This window comes from Ursus maritimus, unplaced genomic scaffold (assembly GCF_017311325.1).
Source record: "Ursus maritimus isolate PB19 unplaced genomic scaffold, ASM1731132v1 scaffold_19, whole genome shotgun sequence".
Classification (NCBI taxonomy): domain Eukaryota; kingdom Metazoa; phylum Chordata; class Mammalia; order Carnivora; family Ursidae; genus Ursus; species Ursus maritimus.
In genome coordinates this window covers 30,588,637-30,601,744 of record NW_024424341.1, presented here as the reverse complement: position 1 = coordinate 30,601,744, position 13,108 = coordinate 30,588,637, and the positions used below count along the sequence as shown (strand labels likewise).

General features: G+C 46.6%; 1 protein-coding gene across 1 annotated transcript in view; it reads left to right on the top strand.

Annotated features, from left to right (window-relative positions):
• The first annotated feature begins 640 nt into the window (after positions 1-640).
• ADAMTS18 (ADAM metallopeptidase with thrombospondin type 1 motif 18) overlaps positions 641-13,108 on the top strand; it is a 145,638-nt gene continuing 133,170 nt past the window's right edge. The window contains exon 1 of the mRNA XM_040634362.1: positions 641-920. Coding sequence (XP_040490296.1) covers positions 641-920 — 280 coding nt within the window. The remainder of the gene's footprint in view (positions 921-13,108) is intronic.

The window sequence follows — 13,108 nt, the reverse complement described above, 5'->3', positions numbered from 1 at the left end:
CCTGAGCCTGCCCCCTCTCAGCTCAGCCCGCGGTGCGCTTCAATTACGTTTTCCAAGCCTGACCCAGGGCGCTCCCCCCTCCCTTCCCTCCACTCCCCCACCTCCCCTCCCCCTCCCCCTCCTCCCTCGGAGAGGGAGCCGGGGATCCCACGCCCTTGCACCAGCCCGGGGGCTCGGACGGGCCCGGGAGCCGCTGGTCGCCAATCACCGTGCGGTGGAGAGGCGGGCGCTCGGCTCGGCGCGCTGGGGGAGCCAGCTGGCGCTGCTTTCCCCGGGAGCCTCAGACGCTCGCACAGACAGACGCACAGACTGGCGGGCAAGCGGGCGGGCAGGCACGGACAGAGTCCGCCGGCCGTCTGCGCTCAGAGGCGCGCGCCAGCCCGGGCCCGGGGAGCCCCCGTGCCCCCCGGGAGCGGCAGGCAGGCAGCTCCGCCGGCCGGCGCCGGCAGAAGGGAGGGCGCGCGGGCGGCCGGAGGAGGGGAGGCCCCGGCACGCGCGGGCCGCGAGGTGAGCGCCGGCGGCTCCCACCTGGCGCCGCACCTGGAGCGCCGCGCTCCGGGCCGGCGGGGAGAATGCGCGCCGCCAGTGCGCTCCGCCCGCCGCGTCCGGCCGCCCGCAGCCGCCGCGCCCGCACCTGACCATGGAGTGCGCCCTCCTGCTCGCGTGCGCCCTCCCCGCCGCCCGCTCGGGTCCGCCGTGGGCTCCGGCGGGGCTGGGGCGCGTGGCCAAGGCAGGTGCCCGCCGAGGGGCGCGCCGAGAGCGGGTGGCAGGGGGCGCCGGGCGCAAGCCCCGCCGCGCCCCCTCACGCGCGGTGTCACCTTTTCTCTTGCAGGCGCTCCAGCTGTGCTGCCTCTGCTGTGCGTCGGTCGCCGCAGCCTTAGCCAGTGACGCGCCGCCTGGCGGCCAGCCCGGATTAAACGGTTGGTTCTATTGCTCGCCCACGCCCCTGACAGGCTTTCCAGGAGCTTGCCCCTCCTCGCCTCAAAGGGAGACGTAGAGGCGATTCACCGCCCAACCTGGCAGGTGCTGCAAGTCACAGGGCAGAGACTCCTCATTTGGAGAGGGAGGTGTGGGATGTAAGAGACTCTGATACAAAAAGAATCAATGCCTCAAGCTGTAAATCCCATAAATGAGAAAACAGTACTTTCCTTAGTTCACAGATGGCTTGTTTTTTTTTAAAAGTCACTATACTGTGGTGCAGAAATTTAGAATTGGACTTAGTGGTCACTATCAAAGGCATCACTTCCTCATTTCCTTCCTCTTAGGAAAGCCTGACCAGGAACGCTTCTCGATATGCGGGGGGGAGATGGAAAAAAATTGGGTTCTCCCTCCCCATCTTTTTCCTCTTCCTGATTCGTTGTGTTCCTGACCTTCCTTTGCTACCGCTTACCACGGCCCTTGTTCATGGATTCCCACACTGCTTTTCAGAAGGCAAGAGCACAGGTAGCTTTGAGGATTTTGGCAGGCCTTTAATCTCTTCTGAAGAGGTTATGGAGAGAGTTCCCGACACTTCCTTCTGATCATTATTACTTCTTTTGGCACCCAGTGGAAGGTCCTTGGTGCCATTGTTCCCCCAGCTACAGGAGAATAGCTGATCCGAATGTCTGCTTAACACCTTGATGTCCACCGATCCTAGAACTTTTTGCCTGCATGGGGTTTCTCCATGATGGTGAGAAGGCAATCTGGGAAGTGGGGGCCTGGCAGAGTCATGGTAAGGGCTGGGGAGAATGTGGGTGAGTGAGGGGCCAGGACTCTCTTGAATTCACTTTTGTCCGCCCAGAGAGGCTGGCTAGTTTCAACAACCCCATTGTTCCACATAGTTCTCTCTGTTCTGGCCACCACCTGTAAGGACCCGCATGCCCGAGTTCACCCCTGAGCTGACTGATTGAATCCTCTCTACATAGGCCTGACTGCCTCTCTTTCTGTCGAGGGACTGGATATTACCACCACACCATGTCCTTCTCCGCGGAAACAAGCTGTAGCTGTTAATGGCTACAGATGTGACCGTTGAAGTCAGGCTGATGGTATGGAGAGGGTTGTGATTAAGGCTGCCCAGTGGCTCTTCAAGTAGGGACCGGCATGAAGGAGTTCGGTGGGTTTGGACAAGGAGGTGAAGACAAACTTCTTGCAGAGACGGAGACACGATGCACAGAGTTTTCAATTTTGGGACTTTTATATGGTTGGAGGAAGGAGATTGGTTCATTTCAGAGAGTTGCATTTAATCAAGAGCTGCATACTGTAAGCAAACAAGAATTTTTATTTTATTTTATTTTTTAATGAATTTTTTTTATTTATACAGTGAGATAGAGAGCCAAGGAGAGAGAACACAACTGCAGAGGGTAGTGTGGAGAGGAAAAGCAGAAACTCATAGCGTGGAGGAACCTGATGTGAGGCTGACCTCCCATCGCGCCGGAATCATGCCCTGGAGCCGAAGAGCCCGGCAAGCCTTCTTCCTATGCTTTAGGCCTTTACCACACAACTTAGCAGATTTAAGAAGAAATCATGAATGCTGCTAGTTGTAGTTTTGTTTTGTTTTGTTTTTTTATAAGAGAGAGGAAGGCAATTTTTAGTTGTTTATTATTACTTCCATGGGTTAGAAAGATATTGCTGGTTAAACAAGGAGAAGGCAGGAGCGGAAGCTAAAGGTCATTGTGAGAAGGGGAGTGCTCAACAGTAAGAGTATACAGATGGTTATTGTCCAGAAGAAAACAGTTGAAAGTTATGATCCCTGTTATGGATCTGCCAACGCGGCCAATTTTCACAGAAGAGCATGTCGAATTGGTTCACTATGTGATCTTGTGGTTCCTCTCATGCCAGGGTCATGTTCATTCTGAGCTTTTCTTATTTGGTTGTGTTTATTAAATTTGGGGAAAGGAAATTCCCCTCTTTTTTCACTTCTCCTCCACGTAACAAGGACCCAAGTGACTCTGCGTTTCGTTTGATTCGCAGATCTTTCTAAACATTTACCAGAATAGTTTCCTTCTGTGCACCTAGAAGGTTGGATAAGCAGTATTGTTAAATACTGTGGAAGCTTTTGTCTTTAAATCATTTTGTGATATACTTTTTACATTGTCAACATTTTGCTAATAAGAAAACAGTGTCCGGCTTAATTTTCCAGCAGCAAAAAGAGGTTTTTTTTTTTTTTGTTTTTGTTTTTTGTTTTTAAGCTCCTTCCCTTTAGAAAAGCAGCAATTAGTGCTGCTCTAGAGGGAAGCAATGGGGAAAGTATTTTGAAACATGCCTTTCCAGGTGTCCCCTGACTGACACTCCCGACCAACATGTCTGAGCAATTTTAAACATAAGATTCTAGCAGGAAAGTTCTGATAATTTTGAGGCATTTTTATGCATCCATATATTTATGTTTACAGTGAAATGGGATTGTCCCTGTAAAAGCTCAGAGTAAAATGTTCAGAGCCATTTGCAAGTGCTGGGGTTTTATTATCACATACAGTTAATATCGGAAATATGAAACTGCCGCTAGGCTCTCATTATCTGGGATGTCATCTCAAGTTACTCAGCACCCCGTGAGTTATCATTTTGAAATTTAAGCTCGGCCTCCCCAAGTGCTCCCAATTCCCGGTTGAAACACGAAGATATTAATCGCCTCGAAAAAAACCTTTTCTTTTTCTTTTCTCTCCTTCTGTGGTTTTACATTTATTTTGTCTCTAAAAAAAAATCACTTTTATGTATGGAAGGCTCCTGACTCATCGACTAAGTCCATCTGTCTCTCTCCAGACCATGAGAGAGAGTTGTGGCATTTTCCGCAAACATTCTTTGGCATTCACGAGGCTGGGCTTGACTTTTCACTTTTTGTAAGGAGAATTTACTGTCACAGAGCTCATCGCGAAAGGGCCACAGAGCTCTCTTCAGGAGCTATGCTCTGGTGTGAATCTAGGTGCATGGCGAGAAGGAACACCACCACCTTTGAGCTGCGCGTTTGCTCTCCTGCCAGCCTGCCGGGAGGTGACCCTTTGGCCCTGTGGGTGCTGGGTGCTGACACAGCTAACCCTTTCTCGTTGCAGATTACGTCTTTGTCACGCCAGTGAAATTGGACTCGGGCGGGTCATATATTTCACACGACATTTTGCACAGCTGACCGGCGGAGAAAGCGGTCGGCGCCCAGTGCCGGCAGCTCCCTCGTCCGATTTTCAGCATTTGGACAGGAACTACATTTAGAACTTAAGCCCTCGGCGATTTTGAGCAATCACTTTAGTGTCAGGTACTTGGAAGGGATGGTGCTACAGAGACCGGGAGCCTGCAGTGCAGAGATGTTTCTATCAGGGATTTATCCAGAAATGACAGCTCCTCCTCCGTCGCTGTGTCTACGTGTGCTGGCTTGGTAAGTACCCCACACTCTGGGTCGAAACTCCCTCTTCGTGTGTTTTGTGTAACCTTGAATGAACAGATGTCTGCAATATTAAGTGTTCTTCCAGCCAACTCGACACATTCACTGTCAGCTTTGATACTTCTAATATTCTCAATTGAATTAATCTAATCTGCTCCCAGAAGAAAATATAATAGAACTTTAATTACCATTTAGAACATTCTTTTTGATGTTTTAATGGTCTGGAGCCTCTTTATTCTCCATGTTTGGGAGACGATCCCCAAGGAAATTAATTTGATGGATGCCATTCGCTTTGTAAAGTCTTGGGAGACCCAGGCATTATATAAATCTAACAAGCTGTACCACTCTACATTTTGCTTTGAAATGGGAAAACTGTATTCAATGCAAAATTGTGTTCAGCTTAGCCCGTGAAACCCAACCTTCTCTGTAGAAGGGAGGCCTTTTGTTTTCTTTTAACGAATCTGTTAGGTGTCCTGCTCACATAAGACATCCTTTTAAGAATGTGGCATGTGGTGTGCTTGAGAGGCTGGCAGGCAGGCTTGAGTGTGGCATCAGGATGCAGAGCTCTTAAAAGGATTTGGGACAAGAGTTCTTTTTCGCTCAGTGTAATCCTCAACAGTGGAGCTCAGGCCAAGGGGGTGTTGGTAAAGGATGCTTGTCTCAGGATTCGATCAAATTTGTGAGGCAGTAAATAGGGTTCTGGGTTTGCATTGCAATTGACAAGTGTCTTGAGCGGACATCGGAGTATGTGTCTCTTGAGACACATCATAGTATCTCTGGCTTGGCTGGAAGATGGAAAGTGTGAGAAAGCCATTTTAGCGAGGATGTAGTTGGTAACATACATGGTACATCAGAGCAAGAGGGGGTCTGGTGTGGGTGCCGAGTGAGCGAAAACTCCCATGTTCTCTGCTCGGAGTCAAACTTTATTGTTAACTTCTTTTTCATCGTGGCTAAATTTTAGCTAACATCTTTCATCACAAGAGTTTTGGGATTCTTTGGCATAATCTTGAAGCTAGAGAAAGCAAAGATTTAACAATTCTCAACTAAACGATCAGTTTAGACAATCACTATGACTCACTAATGACCTGTGTATTCTGACATGGTCACACACACACACACACACACCCTGGGATCTCATTGGTTTGGCTTGATTGTGATGAGTCTCCTGCTCTTTTCTGGGGCGTTCCCCGTACTCCGCCCTCTTCCTCTCAGGAGGTCGGGCATCTCACCATAGCTGAAACGATCGCATTCCACATGACACAGTGGTTAAGAGCAGTCCGTCCAGGACCATTGTACCCCAGCACTCACTAGTAGGACCTTGGGCAAGGTATTAACCTCTATGTGTCTTAGTGTCTTCATTTAAAATGGGAATAACAGAGGATTTACATCACAGGAGGCGGTGGGGATTAAGCGACTTCTTCCATGGAAGATGCTTCCATGGAAAATAGTTCCTAGCAGGGAATAATCACCCTATAGCTGTCCTAGTTCCAGCCAAGCTTAACCACCTTATGTTGATTTCTCTTTGGGATTCCACTCTGCGAATGATAGGAAATCTGATCAGTTGCCTCATATTAATAGATGTCAGGTTATTTCTCCTAAGGAGGAGATTCACAGGGAACAGAGAAATGATCACTGAACACCTAGGAAGGGCAAATGAAAAATTTCCATCGTGATGTAAAAATTGTGATGGATGTGGAAGAAGTAACTGACAGCCACGTCTGCCTGTCTATAAGGCCCGATGTGGTGGAATCATGAAATTGATTCTGTCCACTGCTCAACAGCTGCATGTACTTAGCTAAATAACTTCTCTAGGTCTCAGTTTTCTCTCCTGAATCATGTAAAATAATTTCTCAGACCACTGCCACCTCGACATCGACTCTGATTATCCGATTTGTTGACCCTGGACAGGCCGCTTGCTATGGGGTAGAGGCGAGAATCGAGCTTATCCCGTTGCATTACCGACCTCTCCGCTGACCCAGCCAAACAACTGCGAAACATATACCACACCCATCCTTGATAAGAAAACAACAACAAAGAAAAAACATGAAAAGAGAATACTTAATACAACTGAGAAACTGGACTCCGCTTGGAATTAATTTTTATAACCTGTATTTGAAGTATAATGTATATACAGAAAAGTGTAAAATATATATATTGAAAAAGGCAAAAACACAGAATATGGCCTAATGAATTTTCACTTACGTTTGCACCCATGTGACCACCAATGATTTGAAACAAGACATTCATTACCAGTGCCCCCACAAGACCCTGCTGTGTCCCCTTCCCAGTCACCTCCACCCAGAAGGTAACCACTATCCTGATCTCTTTAGCTTCATTTTTGCCCATTTGAATATTTACGTATGTGTAAAATTATACAGTATTCCTCTGTAGGACTATTCACAGTGTTTCCATTTAATTGCTGGTGGGCATTTAAGTGTTTTTTGAAGTGTAAAGGCTGTTCTGCAGGCCACTGCTGAGAGCGTTGCTTGAATATTCCTCTTGGTGAGCATATGGACGCATTCTCTTGGAAGTCTACCTAATAATGAGCTGTTAGGTCTGGTTGTACTAGCTGGCACTGCCCTCAGAGTGTATAGGAGTTCCAGTTGCTCCCTCCTCACCAACATTTACTATTGTCTGTATTTTTCCATTTTAGCTACTGAATCAGTGGGTGTGAAGTGGTATCATTATATGGGTTTTAGTTTTGTGTTGGCTCTTAATGATTGCTCAAAAATTAGTACCACCTAGCATACCTAATACAGCGTGCCTTCGGCCATTTGTATATTCTCTTTTGTGATCCATCCATATCATACGGACGAATTGGTATAAATGTTTCCAGCCTACATAATTAGTGCTTTCCTTCTCTCTATAAATAGAGAAAATAGGAGTTCTGAAAAAAACACTGCTTTGTATCATCTGTTATTTATGGCTCTGAATCTCTACCAATGCACTGATCTACTTGTGAAACCTATCACATAGCAGCAGTGAACACTGTGAATTATCTGAGCTCAGTGAGGAACGCTTGACTAGGAACATTGAGAGATGGTGATGGAGAAATAATCATGGCAAGGAGGAGAATTTCTTCATCCTTCTAGCCCACCTAGAACACATAGACACTGCCCTGCTTCTTTGGCCAAACAAGGGGATTCATACCTTCGCTAATATGTTAATTTGGACCTACTGCTTAACAAATTCGGAACAGTGAATGATTTCCAGAGTTCAGAAGACAAACCACTAGATGCTTTTTGGAGAGACTCCTCCAGGAGTTAACATGCTAAAGGAGATGAGCAACTCTTCTTCCTTTTGATCCAAGCTGATGTGAGATGAAGGAAGCTGAGAGGTGAGCCTCTTCCACTAGAATCTCTACACCAGCATTTCTACATAGCGGAGCTGGATGGAGTGGCATCAGAATGCCTTTAGGGCATTTAGCGCGACCTCCTGGAGTGCATGCAGTGTGTATCAGAGCAGGTCACCTTTTTCAAAGGCAAAATAACCATGGGAAAATAACCGTTACCGCGGTGCTCGGGAAGCCCCAGGAGAGAATGAGAAAGCGTAGGAGGTTATAATAGTAAAATACACGTGTAGGGACAGACATGCCTACCTGTATACCTACGTGTTCAGTGAGGATTTCTCCAGCAGGGAGTTTGCTTCAATAATTCAAATTAAACTGTGCTTAAAATATTTTCTTAAAACACCCTCCCTCCCCACAACCGACAGAGGCTTAGTTCATTCAGGAGTTGAGCAGGTAATTATTTATTTAGAGTAATGGCCAAAACAGAAGTTGCAAACTTCCTGGAGTGAATCCTGCCAATCCCTGACGTCTCGGCAGGATTATTTTTTTAATTTTGAATGCCTTTACACAGGAGCGTGCGCTCCAATCACCACTGCCCCCTACATCTGACTGCCTTGCACTCTGGGGAAGGTGTCTGGGTTTGCAGCCTTTGTTACAGAATCTTGGGGTCACAGTTCACTAATCTAATCATCATCTGCCATGTACATCCTTCTCTAGCTGGCCTCTCCTTGACTACCACAGTGAGGAGGCGTGAGTACACCTCCAGCAGGCCGAGGCGCCATTGTTGGGAGTTTCTTCTTGATGTTGAAATTCCACCTACCTTCTCGCTGACTTTTTCCCCTGTGTTTTGTAGTTCTGTCTTCTGAGGTGCTAGAACAAACTTGTGTCTATCTTCCTATGTGCTTGGAGATCCAAAAGGCCTTTCTGCTCAAAACTCTTTCACCCTCCTTTTCTTTAGGACAGTGTTTTTCAGCGTGCCATCGGCTCCCTCAACTGTGCCTGAGGTGTTGAAAATTTAATTTCTTTACCCACAACAGAAGGTCAAAGAGAGTTAAGCTCAGGAATGTGTGTTTTAATTCTCCATATGATTCCTAATGCACACTAATGTTAGAGAACCATTGGCTCAAGACAATGAGCGTATAGGCAAATTGTTTTAATAAATTGCTATTAGGGAAAAAATGCTGTTGCTTTGAGATACTGATCCCATTTCTGAAACTTAAGGAGCATGTCCTGTTTCAAGAGCTGACTACTGGAAGGGCGCATTGAATGATTACTTTATTCAACAACTATTGATGATCGTCTTCTGTTCAGGGCATGGTGGATACAGAGAGTGGCAAACAAGTTGAATTTGCCATACTCTAGTTCATAGAAAAAGTTCATGGATACGGTTTTAAAAAATGGGAAGCATAGTCAAATGGTGCTAAGGTTACACTCTCTGAGCTTTACCGCGCACGTTAGCATGTTAACAACATGGGAAATGCCCTACATTAAAGACCTTTGTTTATACCTAGAACTTTCCGAACTTATTTGGTCTTGGAAACTTTTTTTTTTTTTTCCCAAAGAGGATCTCTTCACAGTCTGGTAGTGACAAGAAAATCCAGTGATGCTTCCCCCCAAAAGATACATCATGTATTGAGTTCACAATTGAAAGTGCGAGATCGTAGGGAGAAAAGATTTCATGACTTTCTAAGTGGTTTATGGCGGATATTCCATGAAGTGAGAGAAACTTTAGTTTTAAATGCAATTAGACAGAGTCTTCTGTGGTACATTTCACACCTTTTAATATGCTAATGTGGATTGTATGTGAAGCTCCAAGAGGGGAATTGTAATACTAATTGGACTACTCCCCACTCTTTAAGGCACACTTCCATCAACAATTTGTCCAGGTTTTGACATTTACCATGAAAGAGCAACTTCTAGATCTAAGATTAATTGCACTTTATTGGTACCTGATAAACAATCACCAAGAAGAGGGGTTCCAGTTGGGGAAATGCACCCCTTGCTTAACAAACTCTTAACACCAAGCTCCATTCACAATGCTTGACGAGCAAGAGAAAAGGCAGGCAGAAACTGCCGGCCTTGCTTTCCTGGCCAGATCTGTACTACGGGTACTTGGTACTTCACCTTTGATGAATAACCTCCGCGAAAACGCCCAGCTGGCAAGAGTGGCGGAGTGGTCTGCTGCCCAGGATCTCTGGTCGTCTCTAATCAGGACTGGCTTCAGCACAGTATCAAGGGGGCCCAATGGAAAGTGTGCCATGATCAAGGCTGCAGGAGATGCCTCAGCCTCTATTCCTGACACACCATCTAGTTGTGTCTTTGAGTTTCTCTTTCGTTTCTTTTCTCTTTGTCCCCAACAATTAAGCTGTAAGGGTGTTTCTCCTGCATGGCTGGATTTGCCCCAATGTCCTCATTGTCTTTTCTTCGTGAGCCTTTTAGACTGCAACTACAGGGACCCAGCCTCCAGCGAGCCTGGGTCCCTGTGAGAAACTTTGGAAGCAGCTGGTTTCAATAGGCGGTAGGGGAGCTTTGATCTCCCCTTTGCAGGAGTATTTTTATGACTCAGAAGTCTCGGCCATTGAGTCTGCTGCTGGCCACTGCCTGCCCAGCAGTCTTTAGAAAGCTGATTTCCATTCATAAAAGGGTTGAAGTTAAATGACCTTAGTCCAGACAGGCAGAAAGAGACCGAGGCTGTCCTGCTTTGTGTGGAGCCTTGTTAGTAAGGCAAGAGTTTTGCTGAATTCCACACACCCCCTTGGAACTTTTCAATCACTTGAGAGGATCGTGTAAATTAAGGATTAGACTGGGCCGTACTGATAAGTTTTGGATACAGGCTCTCCCAAATCAGAGATGTTTTCTTGAGTTTCTTGATTCATCAAGGTAAAAGATTTTTCTGGCCACTCCTCAGAGGTGATTTGTGAAGACAATTATTTGCTCATAGCAATACTTTTTTTAGCAAAAGTGCCAGCCAATCTCTTTTTTGAAAACCTAGCCGAGGTTCTTGCCAGAGAGCAGGATCCCGAGGCTGATTTGAGGTGCTCACATAGGAGAGGCGAAGGTCTGACCTTCCCTGTGCTCTCTGCCTGTTAGAGGATGGCCCCTGGGTGCGTGCCCCCGCCCCCAGGCTCCCAGAACTGTGAGTACCACGCTTTCTGCCTGGGTCTACACATGTTTCCTCATCTGTAATGTAGACTGTATGTCTTTCTCTCTCTCTCTCTCTTTCTCGGGGGACTGCGATGATGACTCATGAAATACAGCCTGCACACACTGAGCGCTCTGTCCTTGATTACTCTTGACTTTGGACTAAGAGGGGGTCTGGGAAGGGGCATGGCTTCCGTTCAGGAGCCGCCTCAAGCCTGTCAGAACAGGGAAAGGGCACCGGGTGGTGGTAACATCAGGATGTTGGAGGATGTTTTTGGGAATTTTGCCGGGAGGAAAGTCAGCACTCACGTTATCACCCTGAAGGAAACGAGAGAAAGATAAGGAATCAAACAGCAGGGTTGACAAATCCATAAAGGTTTGGGTCGGGATGCTCTTGGTCCAGCAGTTAGTGCACTGGCCTCGAGCTCAGACTTAGTCCCAGCTCTTGCCTCCACTAACCGCACAACTCAGGTCAAATTCCTGATGCTCTCTGCCTTAATTCTTCATTAGGTAGATAGTAATGAGGCTTATGGATGCTAAATTGGAGGAAAATCGTGCAATGCTTAAAACAGTGCCTAGAACATAGTAATAATGTTAGTAGTGGTAACAAGAGAGGAATAATCATCATTATTGCAAACCTCCTTCCATAAAGCGTTTCCAAAAGCTAGCTAATGCCAATCTTCCTTACCACCCCACAGGCGGAAAGTTTTAGCCAAGATAATAATAATAGTTTCTATTGATTGAGCACTTCCCTGTGAGTTATTAAAGGCTGGGCAAAATTTGGAGAGGAGAATTCAGCTAAGACATAGACCGAGGCCTTCATAACATTTAACTGCCAGTGGTGGGTATTCAAGGTCTGAAGTGGCATTTTTTCCTCCACATGCTTTTCAAAACGGCCAGAGGCACTTCAAAAGAAACCCCCCCAGCATCCTCCATTGAGGCCCTTCGAGAATTCCATGGGTCCTGGGTGAAGCCCTACGTGTCCATTTGAAGAAGGGAAAGAAAAGCGTCAGAGATGGTCCCAATGCAGCAGGTGCTGTTGACTGAGCTAGTGTACCATATATACAAGAATCTTCTTGGGGGTAAGCAGGACTGCTGGAACCTCTTTGGGGCAATTGGTTTTGCTTTATGGAATGCATCACGACGTGTGAGTGTGACTGTCCGTGCTCTCTCACTCCCATCAGCGACCTGGATTGCTAATGGGGACAGCCAGGGGCTGGCTCGTGTGACTTCGAAGGCAGGTTGTTCTCGTTTGCGCCCGGTGATGTCATTGCCGTGAGGCTTTTGTCTGACCAGCTCTTTGCCGCCACTTTGTCTTCCCTGCAGGCAGGGCCTCCCTGCGTTCGAGGGGAGGGGCCAGCGTTTCCCTTGGGTGCCTGAAGTTTGCCCATGTGCCCTTACTCAGCAGCGATACGCAGTTGTAACCTATGTCACATTGAGGCATGTGTCTGGCTCTCTGCACTATTTCTTCTCCCTCTGTAAGCCTCAGGAAATTGCCTCAATTCATCTGTATCCGAAACGAGACCAAAATTATGTCTTCCCTTATGTATTGAAATATGTGATTAAGCCGGCGGAGATCAGAAGTGATGTGCAGCAAACCAAGGATTCCAGTTACTGCTTTGGGGTTCCTTTTGAAACCAAGAGTTTAAGTCTCTGTGTGTGTGTGTGTGTGTGCGTGTGTGTGTGTGTCTGCATGCATGTGTGCACATTTAAAATGTCCAAAAATTGTATTAGCCAACACTTTCCCAAAGCATTTTTATGGAAAGGAGGAGTTTTGAAAATAGTGTATATCATGGAGTTGCTTCCTTATCAATATAGGTACATCTATCTTATTCTTTTAACGGCTACATGTTTCAATCCTTTCCTCCTGGTTGTGTGTTTGGTTTCCAGTTTTTTGCTGTCTCTGGAGAGAACATGTATATACATGGGTCTTCTTAGTTGCATGCAATTCTATGTTCCATGCAAGAGAGAAACACTTTGAGAGACTACTTTGAAAAACTGAAGCCAAACACATACTAGACATTTGCTCTGGCCAGGAATTTCCTTGCTGATACTGACATTGGCCACCCAACATCACTGGCTATCACCTTGGTGGTAAGTCATACAGTTCTGCTTGAACTCATTTCACCTTTGTTTTCCATGAGCCTAAAAATCACTTAGGAGAATGGTTCTACTTGTCAGTGGAGCAGATGTCCTGGTAAAATTGCATGGTTTTCCCACCATCGACAATAAACAATTGAAGAGAAAGTGGTGCTGATTCATTCCTGAAGTCAAATAGAAACAGGCCCAAAAGGAGCACCATGAAGGCTTTCGTGACCAAAACGATTGCCTGG